Raw genomic sequence first — 14,807 nt, forward strand, 5'->3', positions numbered from 1 at the left:
GACAGGCCAGTAAGTCTGGGGCCAAAGCAGTTGGTGTCTTCTGTTCTTCCTCTGCAGGGGTTTTTCAGCTCAGCAGTCTTCTTCTTCTTGTAGTTTCAGGAATCTAAATTCTTAGGTTCAGGGGAGCCCTTAAATACTAAATTTAAGGGCGTGTTTAGGTCTGGGGGGTTAGTAGCCAATGGCTACTAGCCCTGAGGGTGGGTACACCCTCTTTGTGCCTCCTCCCAAGGGGAGGGGGTCACATTCCTATCCCTATTGGGGGAATCCTCCTTCTACAAGATGGAGGATTTCTAAAAGTCAGTCACCTCAGCTCAGGACACCTTAGGGGCTGTCCTGACTGGCCAGTGACTCCTCCTTGTTTTTCTCATTATCTCTCCTGGACTTGCCGCCAAAAGTGGGGGCTGTGTCCAGGGGGCGGGCATCTCCACTAGCTGGAGTGCCCTGGGGCATTGTAACACGAAGCTTGAGCCTTTGAAGCTCACTGCTAGGTGTTACAGTTCCTGCAGGGGGGAGGTGTGAAGCACCTCCACCCAGAGCAGGCTTTTTCTGTCCTCAGAGAGCACAAAGGCTCTCACCGCATGAGGTCAGACACTCGTCTCTCAGCAGCAGGCTGGCACAGACCAGTCAGTCCTGCACTGAACAATTGGGTAAAATACAGGGGGTATCTCTAAGATGCCCTCTGTGTGCATTTTTTAATAAATCCAACACTGGCATCAGTGTGGGTTTATTATTCTGAGAAGTTTGATACTAAACTTCCCAGTATTCAGTGTAGCCATTATGGAGCTGTGGAGTTCGTTTTTGACATACTCCCAGCCCATATACTCTTATGGCTACCCTGCACTTACAATGTCTAAGGTTTTGCTTAGACACTGTAGGGGCATAGTGCGCATGCACATATGCCCTCACCTGTGGTATAGTGCACCCTGCCTTAGGGCTGTAAGGCCTACTAGAGGGGTGACTTACCTAAGCCACAGGCAGTGGGAGGTTGGCATGACACCCTGAGGGGAGTGCCATGTCGACTTAGTCATTTTCTCCCCATCAGCACACACAAGCTGGCAAGCAGTGTGTCTGTGCTGAGTGAGGGGTCCCTAGGGTGGCATAAGACATGCTGCAGCCCTTAGAGACCTTCCCTGGCATCAGGGCCCTTGGTACCAGGGGTACCAGTTACAAGGGACTTACCTAGGTGCCAGGGTTGTGCCAATTGTGGAAACAATGGTACATTTTAGGTGAAAGAACACTGGTGCTGGGGCCTGGTTAGCAGGGTCCCAGCACACTTCTCAGTCAAGTCAGCATCAGTATCAGTCAAAAAGTGGGGGGTAACTGCAACAGGGAGCCATTTCTTTACAGACGTGGATTGACATTTTGCTGCTCTTAGAATTGATCTCTGAAGATAAACTAATCACAGCAAAAGCAAGGGCTGTATCCAAGGTGGGCGTCTGACAGATAGCATTCTCCGTCAATAGGGATGGCTAAAGAGCACTTCATTTTGCCAGGAAGAACAGGAGAAAGAAGGGTATATGCTGTTTGATGTTCGGATGACGAGCACGTAGGGGAGCCACTTCAGGCATCATGACTGATTTGGGCATACCACACTTCCTCTGAGCTTTCTAGGTTCACAAATGCTCTAGATTTGAGGTTTCCTGGGGAACAGCCATACAGGGGAGGCTCTTCACCATATGGTGCTCAGAAAAGACTGTATGGCCAGTATCGTCACTCCTTCAACTACCACAAACATTCCAGCTCTCAGCCTCAGACTTGCAGCCACCACAAATAAGTTTGCAGGCTTGAGATCAAGCATCCATAAGCAAGCATAATTCTGACGATGTCGACCATACCCGTTGTTCAGTAGAAATGTTCTTATTTTGCAGCTCTTTCTGCATTTCTACTGCTAACTTCTGAGAATCATCATTTGCAGCAGGTTATCATTAGGTTCCTTTTCTAAAGAAGCATAGAGAAGATCCCCAGAAACGAAGGCATCTAGGACTTCTATTCCAGGTTTTTTCCTGTTAAAATAGAAAATAGGCAATCTTGGATTTTTGTGATGTGACCGGATCCTCGGGTCTTGATCCTTTTGGATGGCCACTCTTCAGGAGGTCCTTTCTCTTCTGCAAGATGATGAAATGCTGGCATCCTTAGACCTTAGGGATGCTTACTTTCATATACTTATTCATTGGCAATTCAGGTTTTTTTTCCCCAGTTTCCTTGGGCCTGACAACACTGTAAATTCAGGCCTCCAGAATCTTCAGTGTCTAGCACTACTGCATATCTATGTAAATGGACTGTCAAGCTTAGCCATATGTAGACGACTGGCTCATAGTCAGCTGAGCATGAAAGAGTTAGAAGACTCCACAGCCACCAGTTTGGCATTATTCTGTGGCCGCTAGTTCAATATGAACAAATCAAAACCCTTCACATGACTAGCAACTTCATTGACTTTGCTTGGATCGTGCCTCAACACTTAACAAAATAAACCATTTCCTTCACCTGTTTGAGTGACACTACTGGAGGCTCTAGCCACAACCGTTTTGGCTCTTCAGTTTCCCAGTGAATGTGATCCCACTGAATGTGACTCCCTCAGTCTGTCATTACAGACAGTTTACAGTATGGGCCTTGGGGCCTCCGCCTAATGCATTCTAGGTTTTGTAATCTTGATTTGTTTCTATTGAATTATTCAGACTGAACATTGTTCCAGATTGGAGTGGGGCACAGTGTGACACTTGTAAGCACTCATTTTCAAGTTTTCCCTCCTGATATGGCATAATGCCATCTAGGAAGGCCAGCTGCAAGCCCGGCTGTGCCCGTCCATGGCCTTTGTCTGTGACGGACCCGCACCTTGTTTGCCTGTGGTGCCTTGAACGCAACCACTGTCTTTTGAGATGGTAGTGTCGAGGGCTGCGGAGACCTTCAAACTTCAGTACACTACCTCTCCTGCGGCTAGGGACTCCAAGAGGCTGGAGTCACTTGGAAAGATGTTTTCTTCCACCAGCCTAGCATTGCGGTCTGTGAACACCGCATGCCTTTTGGGCTTCTACTCCCACTCTCTGTGGGATACGGTTGCGCAAAAGCTGCCTATGGTCCCAGAGGAGGCCCGGACCTTGTTCTCCCAAGCAGTAGCAGACAGGAGAGATGCAGCAAAGTTCACAATTCGATGTGGACACTGCACAACCAACTCCTTGGGCAGAAAGGTTTTGTCGATGGTGGGCTTAAGGTGCACCTGTGGCTCTGTATTACTGGCTTATCCTGGACTGTTGCGTCATCTTTGATAGACAAGCCCTTTGATGTCTCCGGTCTCTTCTGAGACAAAGCAGCCTCTGCACTCAAAAGATTTAAGGACATTCGGGCTATGGCCAAGTCCTTGGGGTTATCTTCTGCCCGCGCCATCCTCAGTCCACTTTTCTCCCCTATCGTGGGTATGAAAGGCGCTACCAACCACACCAGTTCCCACCCAGCCTCAGTGCTGTGCATGCTCCTCAGCCTCTGCGCGGCCGAGAGTGCAGTATCCACAAGCTACATGGAACAGGCACACACAGGCTGGGTCAGTCCACCATTTCCCTCCCCCCCCCCCCCCCTCTCCCTCTCCCTCCCAGCCTACAAACTCTCCTAATCTGTCCTTCTACCATCACAGGCATCCAGTTGGTGGCAGGATCGGTCATCATCTTTCCACACCCTCTGACATGAGCTCAAGACATGGGAGAGGGTGTGGGAAGATGATGACCGATCCTGTCACCAACTGGATGCCTTTGATGGTAGAAGGATGACGAAGGATCATCTTTCTCTTCTCCGCAAGGACGTTATGGCTCTCTTGGCCAAGGGAGTCTTAGAGTCCCCAACGCCAGAAGTAGGTCATGGTTGCTATTCCAGCTGCTTTCTGGTGTCACAGAAAGAGGGAGGCCTTTGTCCTATCCTGGACATGCAGCCCCTCAACTACTTTCTCAAGAAAGAAAAAATCAGAATGCTCACCTTGGCTCAGGTTTTGTCTGCCCTGGACCCATGAGACTGGATGGTACCCTTGGACTTGCAGGATGCACACTTTCATATTCCCGTTCTGCCTGCCCACAGGCATTAACTGCAGTTCACGGTCTACCACAAGCATTTCCAGTTAACCGTGCTCCATTTTGGCCTGATCAACGCCTCCCAGGTTGTTCACCAAGGTGATGGCGGTGGTTGCAGCTCACCTGTGGGTATCAGGGGCGTCCGGCTTCCCCGAAGACTGACTGTTGAAGGTAGGCTCATCCCAGGCCATCGTCTTCCACCTCCAGACTGCAGCAAACCTCTTGTCAATGTCACACCTGACTCCATCTCAGACAGTCCCTTTCATCTGAGCCATTCTGCGCATGGTGCAGTTTCGAGCTTATCCTCCCGAGTGGTGAATACAGGATATTCAGGCTATGATACTGATGTTTCAGCCTCTATCCTGGATTTCAGTGAGACCGACTGTGAGACTGTGGGGACTCATGGCCTCCTGTATCCTGCTGGAGACAAATGCACTTTAAAATATGGGGGCTCTAAGTTCCAGTGGGCACAGCATGCTGGAAATCTCTCTGAAAAGGCCCAGAGGGAACTGCAAAGGATCTACAGTGGTGGCTAACGAACCACAATTGGGTCAGTGGCAGATCCCTCTCCCGTCCCTAACCAGATCTCACAATAGTGACAGATGCTTCACTCCTGGGATGAGGCGGCCATCTAGTAAAGGTGAAGATCAGAGGACTCTGATGAAATCTGGACTCCACAACAACTTGCTGAAGCTCTGACCGATCTGACTGGCATTGAAAACATTTCTGCCATTAATCAACGGAAGGCTTGTTCAGGTGTTCACGGACAACACTGTGCCATGTGATACTGCACCAAACCGGGTGGGGTAGGGTTGTGGGCCCTTAGTCAAAAGGCTCTCCACCTCTGTATGTGACTGGATTATCAGGACATATCCCTGGTGGAACGCCAAGGCAGACAAACTCATTTGAGCATGCCTAGGGGATCACAAATGGTGTCTCCAATCTAGAGGTCATACAAGATCTCTCTCAGCAGGGGGGAGAGCCTTGTTTAGATCTGTACGCCGCCACCAAAAATGTGCAGTTTCAGCAGTTTTGTTCGCTGGAGTTTCCAAGGTGGCTCTCGCTCAGTCGCTTATTGTCTTGAGTGAAGCTCAGGCCTTTCCTCCCATACCACTTCTGCCCGAGTACTCGGGAAGATCAAGAATGACCTGGCTCAATTTATTCTTGTTTCTCCGGACTGGGCATGGAGAGTCTGGTATCCCGAGCTACTAAGCATGGCAATTGATCCTCCAAACAGCCTGCCTCATCACACGGATCATCTGCTGCTGCTGCAGCAGCAGGGGAGAATTCTCCACCTGAACTTGTCCAGTCTCCACCTTCTTGTGTGGAGATTGAGCGGCAGCAGTTGACAGCATTTGACCTTCCTCCTGAAGTCTGTTATTTTGTCAGCCAGGTGTTCCTCTACTAAGACTGTATATGCCTGCTAGTTGAAGAAATTTGTGACTTGGTGTTCCAGCAGAAATGTTGACCCTTTTCTACCCCTTTTTCTCAGGTTCGTCTCTTGCCAAGCAGGGCTCTCACAGACTATCTTTCTGCTATTTTTTCATTCCTCAGATTGGCTGATCAACACTCTCTTTGCAAGTCTTCTGTTGTACATAGGTTCTTAAAAGGTTTGGTTCTTATTTTTCCACCACCTCAATTCATCATGCCTCAGTGGGACTTAAATGTGGTTCTCACATTCTTGATGTGTGCTCTCCTTTTAGCCCCTTCTAAACTGTCTCCTGCGGTTGCTAACCATCAAAACTACTTACCTCATGGCTATAACATCTGCTCGATGACTTAGTGAGCTGCAGTCCTTGTCATTTGAGCCGCCCTATTTATCTATCTAACCATCCATCCACCCTGACATTAGTGCTTCACACGCAGGCCTCCTATCTTTTCTGACAGTGCTCACGCCCATATCCATCACCTTACCTACTTTCTGTGCTCCACCTAACCCCTCGAAGGATGAGGAGCATCTCCATCATCTTTACCCCAAGCGAGCGGTCATTCTATCTTGATTGCACACAAGAGTTCCAGGTGGACAATCAGTTCTTCGTGTGGTATGTCAAAGGAATAGATGGTCGTGCTGTGCTATAAAGGACCATCTCCAGATGGGTCGTGCTCTGCATTATAATTTTTTCAGTCTGAAGGATTCAGTCTGATGCCTTGGATAATTCTAAGGTAATGAATCTCAGCTAGATACAGTCTCTACCAGATAAGGCGTTACCGAAGAAAAGTAACTTGTTAATTGGCTAACCAGTAAGTCTGTCGTTGGCTGCCAGCTTCTTGTCTTTGTCTATGCATGTTTTGTAAAACTGTTAAAAAAAAGTAAAAAACAGCTTGGATAGAAGCAAAAATATTTATGGGCTCCAAAAAAATCTCACATTTCTATTCTAGTACTAGGCATTTATGGGGAACTGCATTGTGTGAGCACGTGCTGTTTGCGAAAGAGCAGAATGCAGTCCCTCACAATGAAGTTAGTCAGTGGCTCAAGCGGGCTGGCCAATTACACCATGCTGTATGTTATAGTGGGTGGAAGAAAAATGTGAACAACACGACTGTAGATTGTAGTGATTGGGCATATTGGGTAGTGTGTGTGTATTGGGGTAGGTTTGTGTGTTATGAAGTGTTTTTAGTACATTTTGGGGACCAGCAGAAGTATAAGCATCATGAGTGAATGTGTTGAGTTGATCATTGGCAGAAGCAAACCAGGGGTTAGAAGAGGGTATGCTGAGCGAGGTAGTGGTCGATTGAGTTAGTAGTCAGTCAAGATTCTTTATTCGGAAAATTACCATAAAAGCACAGAATATTTTACACATAATATTATTAACAACACAGTTTTTAAAATATAAAACAGCAATAATAATAAAATGCATCATCTGTACTAATTGCAAACTTTCTTAAAATTCATAAATCCCATGCTCACATAAAATACCGAAAACCACAGCGTAATTCTCAGCATAATCAAATCCTGTACACTATCCCTCTAAGTTAAGGTACAGCTGCCTCCACTAATTCATAACGTTTTCTAATTGCAATAGCTATTCTTAAAATGTTTTAAATAATATAACAGATATCAATAGAATTCAATTGTTGTATATATAGTTAGTATTCTTAGTAATTTTAAAGAGCAGGCTTTAAATTATTGCCTATCTTTAATTTTTGTGATGTCTAACATGATTTTACCCTTTTTTGCGGTTTTATTTTAAATTCCGCCCGTAACTAAGGGGCTCACAACCCTTTGAATGGATTCTCCAGTTTTTTTTGGAGCCATTGCATTATGTGGCAAAAAGTTGTTTTGAATTCCTTTGCCCAAATTATTTATCGGGCACACTATTGGTTTGTTTCTTTGTGCACCCTTTTCTGTGTGCGAATGCGGCAGTGCATCTGATTACACCCAAATGCACTGGCCTCAGTAGAGACGGGAACTCAAAGTTTGTGTCTGCAGTGAGGGGAGCGGACGTATTGAAACTGCGGCCCCAGCTTTAACTGGAGGCAAGCTGGTGATCACTTTGGAAGGGGAATAATGATGCCCCCACAGGCAACTGCACCAGCCTGAAGGGGATACACAAGACCAACGTGGAAACTCACTCCCATGTAGTACCCCTTGTGACGAACTGCCAATGCATTTCATGGTGGTTTTTGCCATAACACAAGCATTAACACATAATGCATCACGGGTGTAAGGGCTAATTTGCATGAGGCACACCCAAATGAGGGAACAACCCCTTGTGATAAAGCTGGCACACCATAGTATAGCCACAGGGCTTTCATTGTCTGTTAGTGAGTGTAAGGAAATGCCTCCTTGGCATGGTTACGCCCTGACTTTTTGCCTTTGCTGATGCTAAGTTATGACTTGAAAGTGTGCTGGGACCCTGCAAACCAGGCCCCAGCACCAGTGTTCTTTCCCTAAACTGTACCTTTGTCTCCACAATTGGCACAATCCTGGCACTCGGGTAAGTCCCTTGTAACTGGTACCCCTGGTACCAAGGGCCCGGATGACAGGGAAAGTCTCTAAGGGCTGCAGCATGGTTTATGCCACCCTGAGGACCCCTCACTCAGCACATGCACACTGCTTCACAGCTTGTGTGTACTGGTGGGGAGAAAATGACTAAGTCGACATGACACTCCCCTCGGAGTGCCATGCCAACCTCACACTGCCTGTGGCATAGGCAAGTCAACCCTCTAGCAAGCCTTACAGCCCTAAGGCAGGGTGCACTATACCACAGGTGAGGGCTTAGGTGCATGAGCACTATGTCCCTACAGTGTCTAAGCAAATCCTCAGACATTGTAAGTACAGGGTTGCCATAAGAGTATATGGTCTGGGAGTTTGTCAAACACGAACTCCACAGTACCATAATGGCTACACTGAAAACTGGGAAGTTTGTATCAAACTTCTCAGCATAATAAATGCACACTGATGCCAGGGTGCAATTTATTGTAAAATACACCCAGAGGGCATCTTAGAGATGCCCCCTGAAAACATACCCGACTTCCAGTGTAGGCTGACTAGTTTCTGCCAGCCTGCCACACACCAGACATGTTGCTGGCCACATGGGGAGAGTGCCTTTGTCACTCTGTGGCCAGGAACAAAGCCTGTACTTGGTGGAGGTGCTTTTCACCTCCTCCTGCAGGAAATGTAACACCTGGCGGCGAGCCTCGAAGGTTCACCCCTTTTGTTACAGCGCCACAGGGCATCCCAGCTAGTGGAGTTGCCCGCCCCTCCGGCCACTGCCCCCACTTTTGGCGGCAAGGCTGGAGGAGATAATTAGAAAAACAAGGACGAGTCACCCACCAGTCAGGACAGCCCCTAAGGTGTCCTGAGCTGAGGTGACCCTTACTTTTAGAAATCCTCCATCTTGTGGATGGAGTATTCCCCCAGTAGGATTAGGGATGTGCCCTCTTCCCCCACAGGGAGGCAGGAGGCACAAAGAGGGTGTAGCCACCCTCAAGGACAGTAGCAATTGGCTACTGCCCTCCCAGACCTAAACACACCCCTAAATGCAGTATTTAGGGGCTCCCCAGAACCTAGGAAAGCAGATTCCTGCAACCTTAACAAGGAGGACTGCTGACCTGAAGCCCTGCAGTGAAGACGACGACGACAACTGCTTTGGCCCCAGCCCTACCGGCCTGTCTCCCAACTTCGAAGAAAACTGCAACAGCGACGCATCCAACAGGGACCAGCGACCTCTGAAGCCTCAGAGGACTGTCCTGCAACCAAGGACCAAGAAACTCCTGTGAACAGTGGCCCTATTCAACAACCTGCAACTTTCTTGCAACGAAGAAACAACTTTAAAGACTTCACGTTTCCTGCCGGAAGCGTGAGACTTTCCACTCTGCACCTGACGCCCCCGGCTTGACCTGTGGAAAACCAACACTACAGGGAGGACTCCCCGGCGACTGCGAGCCCGTGAGTAGCCAGAGACGAGCCCCCACAGCGATGCCTACAGAGGAAATCCAGAGGCTCCCCTGACCGCGACTGCCTGTAACAAGGCAGTGTTACTGTGCCTGCCTGCATCGCTGAAGTGACCCCTGGGTCCCTCCATTACTTCCTATCTAAAACCCGACGCCTGTTTGCACACTGCACCCGGCCGCCCCTGTGCCGCTGAGGGTGTACTTTCTGTGCCTGCTTGTGTGTCTCCCCCCCCTCCCCCCCCCCCCCCCAGTGCCCTACAAAACCCCGCTGGTCTGCCCCCCCGAGGACGCGGGTACTTACCTGCTGGCAGACTGGAACTGGGGCACCCCTGTTCTCCATTGAAGCCTGTGTGTTTTGGGCACCTCTTTGACCTCTGCACCTGACCGGCCCTGAGCTGCTGGTGTGGTAACTTTGGGGTCGCCTTGAACCCCCAACGGTGGGCTAACTTGGACTCAACTTTGAGACTTGGAAGTGTTTTACTTTCCTGAAAACTTAAACTTTACTTACCTCCCCCAGGAACTGTTGATTTTTGCCATGTCCACTTTTGAAATAGCTTATTGCCATTTTTTACAAAGACTGTATATGCTATTGTGATTGTTCAAAGTTCCTAGAGTACCTAAGTGAAATACCTTTCATTTGAAGTGTTACTTGTAAATCTTTAACCTGTGGTTCTTAAAATAAACTAATAAAATATATTTTTCTATATAAAAACCTATTGGCCTGGAATAGTCTTTGAGTGTGTGTTCCTCATTTATTGCCTGTGTGTGTACAACAAATGCTTAACACTACCCTCTGATAAGCCTACTGCTCGACCACACTACCACAAAATAGAGCATTAGAATTATCTCTTTTTGCCACTATCTTACCTCTAAGGGGAACCCTTGGACTCTGCACACTATTTCTTACTTTGAAATAGTATATACAGAGCCAACTTCCTACAGTGAGCCACTGAACTCCATGCCTTCGCTATGATCCACCCTTTCTTAATAAAGATAACAGCCTGAAATACTGTGCTGCTAATGAAATATAATCGGAAAGCATAGAGAAGCTGTGATCAGCTGCACAACCTTTTTTTTGCCCGCGCTTTGCTTTGTTTACCTTTGGCACCATTTTCAGTTACATCCACAGGATAAAGTTGCAGATAAGAGAACTTGTGGTTTTATTACCCCAAATCTTAATTTGGTGCCCTGGAAAACTCACATCTGCTTGGAGTACTCTAATTTTGTCTCTGCAGGTAATTTCCTTCATTACTATTTGCTCTTTAATCGTTTGAACGTAAATGTTTGTGTATTTGAGGAATATGCATATATCCCTTTTAATCTCAGCTGTTCCAACATGATAAAAGCTAGCAATAAAAAGTTATAATATGAAGTATTTCAGAATCTTTGTGATGCAACACATAATTTAACTGTACGTTATTTTTTCAGCCCTGGTTGCACTCTTCAGTATTCCAGTTATTTATGAAAGACATCAGGTAAGTCTGCTTTCCCACAGTTTCGTGATTCACCTGTTTAGTTTTCTCTCCTGATTTCTTACCTGCAGCTCCCCCCTCATTAATCGCCTGCCCTTTAGTGTCTCAGCCAAAGCATGCTTACAAAAAAAAGAGGATCAAAACAAAAGGCTATATGTTTAACTGCCCTGCCCATAGAATCCTCATTCAGCGCTAGCTGGCATTTGCCTTGAATACATCAGAGAAGCTCCATAATACTCTCAGCCATGCTAATGAAGTAATTTGTGTCAGACCCATTTGCATTGAGAGCTCTGATCAGTTATCATTTTTTTTTTTTTTTTTTTTTTTTTGTAACCTTTTTTCCAAGTTTTTTTTGTCCAAATTAAGACCACTCCCTCAAATCCACTGGATTTAAGCCCTGTCTAGAGTGTCAAGCAGATGTGTGTGTTGGATTAACAATCTTCTTGCATGTGGTGTTAGGGGAAGACCGGCACAGGTTCATGCGAGCTGTGTTCCCTCGTGCATCCCAAAGATATTGGGGAAAATAAATAATCTAATCATGTCCTGCTGACCAGCCTTAACACCGTAGGTGCTGCGGCCAGATCCACGTGTACCAGTGTTGTCATTCCAGATATTACAAGGATGTAGTCAATAGGTTTTTTTTATAGGCTGTACTGTCCAGGTGAAATGCACAATGGGGTAACCCCAAAAAGAAATATAAAGAACACCAGGTGTATAATTCACATACAATGGTTGTACAATTCAGTCCATGATGCAACCAGTATTTCTTCAGATTAATGAATTCAGTACAGTTTGACTGGTCCAAAGTTTATTGCGCATGAGTAATCAGCAATCCACAGAATAATGAATTCCAGGTTTCAAGCCAATTTCTGATTCAAGCCAACACGTGTTTCATAGCATACTCGCTAAGCGTCTGAATGCGGAGACACCGCGGACTGTTTTCTGGGACTAAAACATAATAATAACCGTGTATTTGATTTTTTATTCAGAGAAATCCCACATTATAATATGTTGGTCTTGGATTATCCTGACACTACTATTTAGTGTGTTGAACAATATTGGATTGCCCTGAAGAAGTCATGTAGGGATGTAAATTATTCCCAAAGACGAAACACGTGTTGGCTTGAATCAGAAATTGGCTTGAAACCTGGAATTCATTATTCTGTGGATTGCTGATTTCTCATGCGCAATAAACTTTGGACCAGTCAAACTGTACTGAATTCATTATTCTGAAGAAATACTGGTTGCATCATGGACTGAATTGTACAACCATTGTATGTGAATTATACACCTGGTGTTCTTTATATTTCTTTTTGGGGTTACCCCATTGTGCATTTTGTTTGTAATTTGAGGTTTCTGACCTCTGTGGGGTTGGGTGTTTCCCTTGTGTGGTTCCCCGGCATTTACTTTGTCTTACTGGTACCGTGAGCGCCATATTTCCTCGTATCACACCCCGTTCTTACATTTCTGTACTGTCCAGGTGATTAGAGTTGTTATTGTGTTTAGGGAAAGAGGCAGGCAGTGTTTGTGAGATTCAAGCAAAGGAAAACGGGTTTGTTTGTGTGGCTTAGCTTCTCCTGCAGTCAGAATATCTGGTGTTTGGTAGAGCCCCGTGTTCAGTACAAGCTGAGTGATGGAAAAAGAAAAGTGAATTGCTAGACCCTGTCCCACCACCAGTGACCATAACCATGGATGTCCCCATCACAGGTTGAGAGCACTCAAATAAAACCTGACGATTCAGGGTCAATAGTCAGCATGAGATCAGGTTCAACACAGCAGTGTATTGCAATTTATGGCAGATCTACTAGCCCTTCCGGCTTTTCTAACATTAACTCATGACAAACTGGGTTTGAACTGACGATATGTCCACAAAATATTATCTATGGAAACGGGGAACACACTCACACCAGCAGGCTCAAGAATTTGGCTATTGGGCACTATGTCGTAGGATATACCTGTTGGCAGAGCACTATGGAATATCAGGTGGCAGATATGAGGGGGGGTGGAACTCGTTTTACACTCATTTAATGGACTACACTGCCACCTCTGACACAGTTAATAGTGTAAATCTCTCGAGGCTACTGTTTGATTGGGAGATCTCTCCTAGTCTCATAAAGCCGTCCAGCTACTTCATTGGAACATGCAGGTGCACATTAAAGTGGATGACTGAATGTGTTTAACTCCTCGGATTTTAACTAAATGCAGACTGAAGCAGCAAAGTGTGCTGGCTTCACTACATTTTAGTTTACATACTGCAACATTACGTGTAGTAACAATTTTCCTCCTAAATTGGATGCCCAGCACGCCCCCATGTATAAGGACACCGTCATAGAACACCAATAGGCCTACAACGATGCCTGAACAAAGTGAACTATTGCAATGATATGAACTAATGGTTAGTAAGTACAAAATCACATATGGTCATTGCAGGTGTAACTTCAACTGGATGATGGAAAGCTCGAAAACACACTGTCACTATATAGAACTACTTGGGAGTGTGGCAAGAGGGGAAAATTAGAGATGAACATAGCAGAGTGCAATAACAAGCATTGGCAAAGCCAGTGGGTCTTGACTTTGGGACTGTGATGCTATAGGTGCAGCATGGCTAAAGAATAATAAAAAAAAAAATAATAATAATAAAAAAATAAAGCCCATGGCACAACTGCCTGCGCGTTTTGTAGGCATGCACAGCAAGCATACGTTCCAAATAAATAAGTGCTTTTTATTTTTATTTACCAATCCGAGTTGAATCGGTAAATAAAAAGTTTCACAAAAATTGTGTTTTTTTTGTTGTTTTTTTTAACAGCTGTTGGGGGGGGGCACAGAGGGCATGGCTGGGGGAGGAGAAAAAGCAAAATGGTCATAGGGAATGTGGAGCGGGAGGACAAAATCAATCGGGTGCAATAGAGAGCAAAGTGAGGCCACGGGGAAGGACACTGATGTGAAAGCAACAAAGGTGAACATCTCACAGAGCGGAGTGGGAGCAACATACAGACAAAAACACTGAGTACAGAGCAGGCAGGAGAGAGAAGTGCATTAGGGAGACAGTTGAAAAATATGCAGTCTTGTGGAGCACTTAAGACAAAAGAAATGAGTAATTCCCTAAAAGTGAGCAGTGGACAGACAAAGTAAATTTGCAATGTTCCAGGGGAGCGACAAACAAAAGACAGACCAAGTAAGCCAACAAATAAAAAGGGGCAAATGAATGACAGTAAAGCCAACTAATAGTAAGCAATGGGCAGACTGCAAGCCGCTCCATGTTCTTGGCAAGGCTAAAATATGTTTTTGGCAACCAGGCAACCGTGCTCTCTGCTAGGCTTGACCTCAAAATAAATTCACCTACCTTCTACACTCATTAAGAAAATTGTATTTTAATTGACAGCATTTTACTGTGGAATCTATGGTAGTAGTGATAAAATTGAAATTACCGGCTTCAGTTTCAGACAGGGCACTTTATTTTGGTGACCATGGAAGTACCTTTTTGGGTAAACCTTTAGGCAAATGCCTCAAACATATTTTTTTCACCTTCCTATTTCCTGTCCGTTAAGCCAATTAAGACTGGAGCTTCCCTTAATGCAAATGGCCTGTTTGCTGGACTCTTATTACATGGTTTTTAGATCACTTAAAGCTCCACTAGATACACAATTGAGAAAAATAACCACTCCTTCTTGGAACAATATTGGTAGAATTATCAATGGATTAGGGATCTCAAGTATATGGAGAGGTTTGGAAACCTCGTATCAATTTGCAATATTGCTCTAGAACTGTGAGCTTTCCTTTGTTGAAGATTTCTGCCAGTTTAATATACTTAGAAAAGCGTGCTTCACACATTCCACATACATTTATTTCATTGTCTTCCCCCTGCCCTATACCATTATTTCTGTCA

The 14,807-nt window shown here is 45.7% G+C and overlaps 1 protein-coding gene across 2 annotated transcripts in view; it reads left to right on the forward strand.

Annotated features, from left to right (window-relative positions):
* RTN4 (reticulon 4) overlaps window positions 1–14,807 on the forward strand; it is a 232,787-nt gene that overhangs the window by 190,431 nt on the left and 27,549 nt on the right. For both annotated transcript variants that reach the window (XM_069234184.1, XM_069234185.1), the window contains exon 7: window positions 10,878–10,924. In XM_069234184.1, the coding sequence (XP_069090285.1) occupies window positions 10,878–10,924 (47 nt within the window). The remainder of the gene's footprint in view (window positions 1–10,877; window positions 10,925–14,807) is intronic.

The sequence above is a fragment of the Pleurodeles waltl genome, chromosome 5 (assembly GCF_031143425.1).
Source record: "Pleurodeles waltl isolate 20211129_DDA chromosome 5, aPleWal1.hap1.20221129, whole genome shotgun sequence".
Classification (NCBI taxonomy): Eukaryota; Metazoa; Chordata; class Amphibia; order Caudata; family Salamandridae; genus Pleurodeles; species Pleurodeles waltl.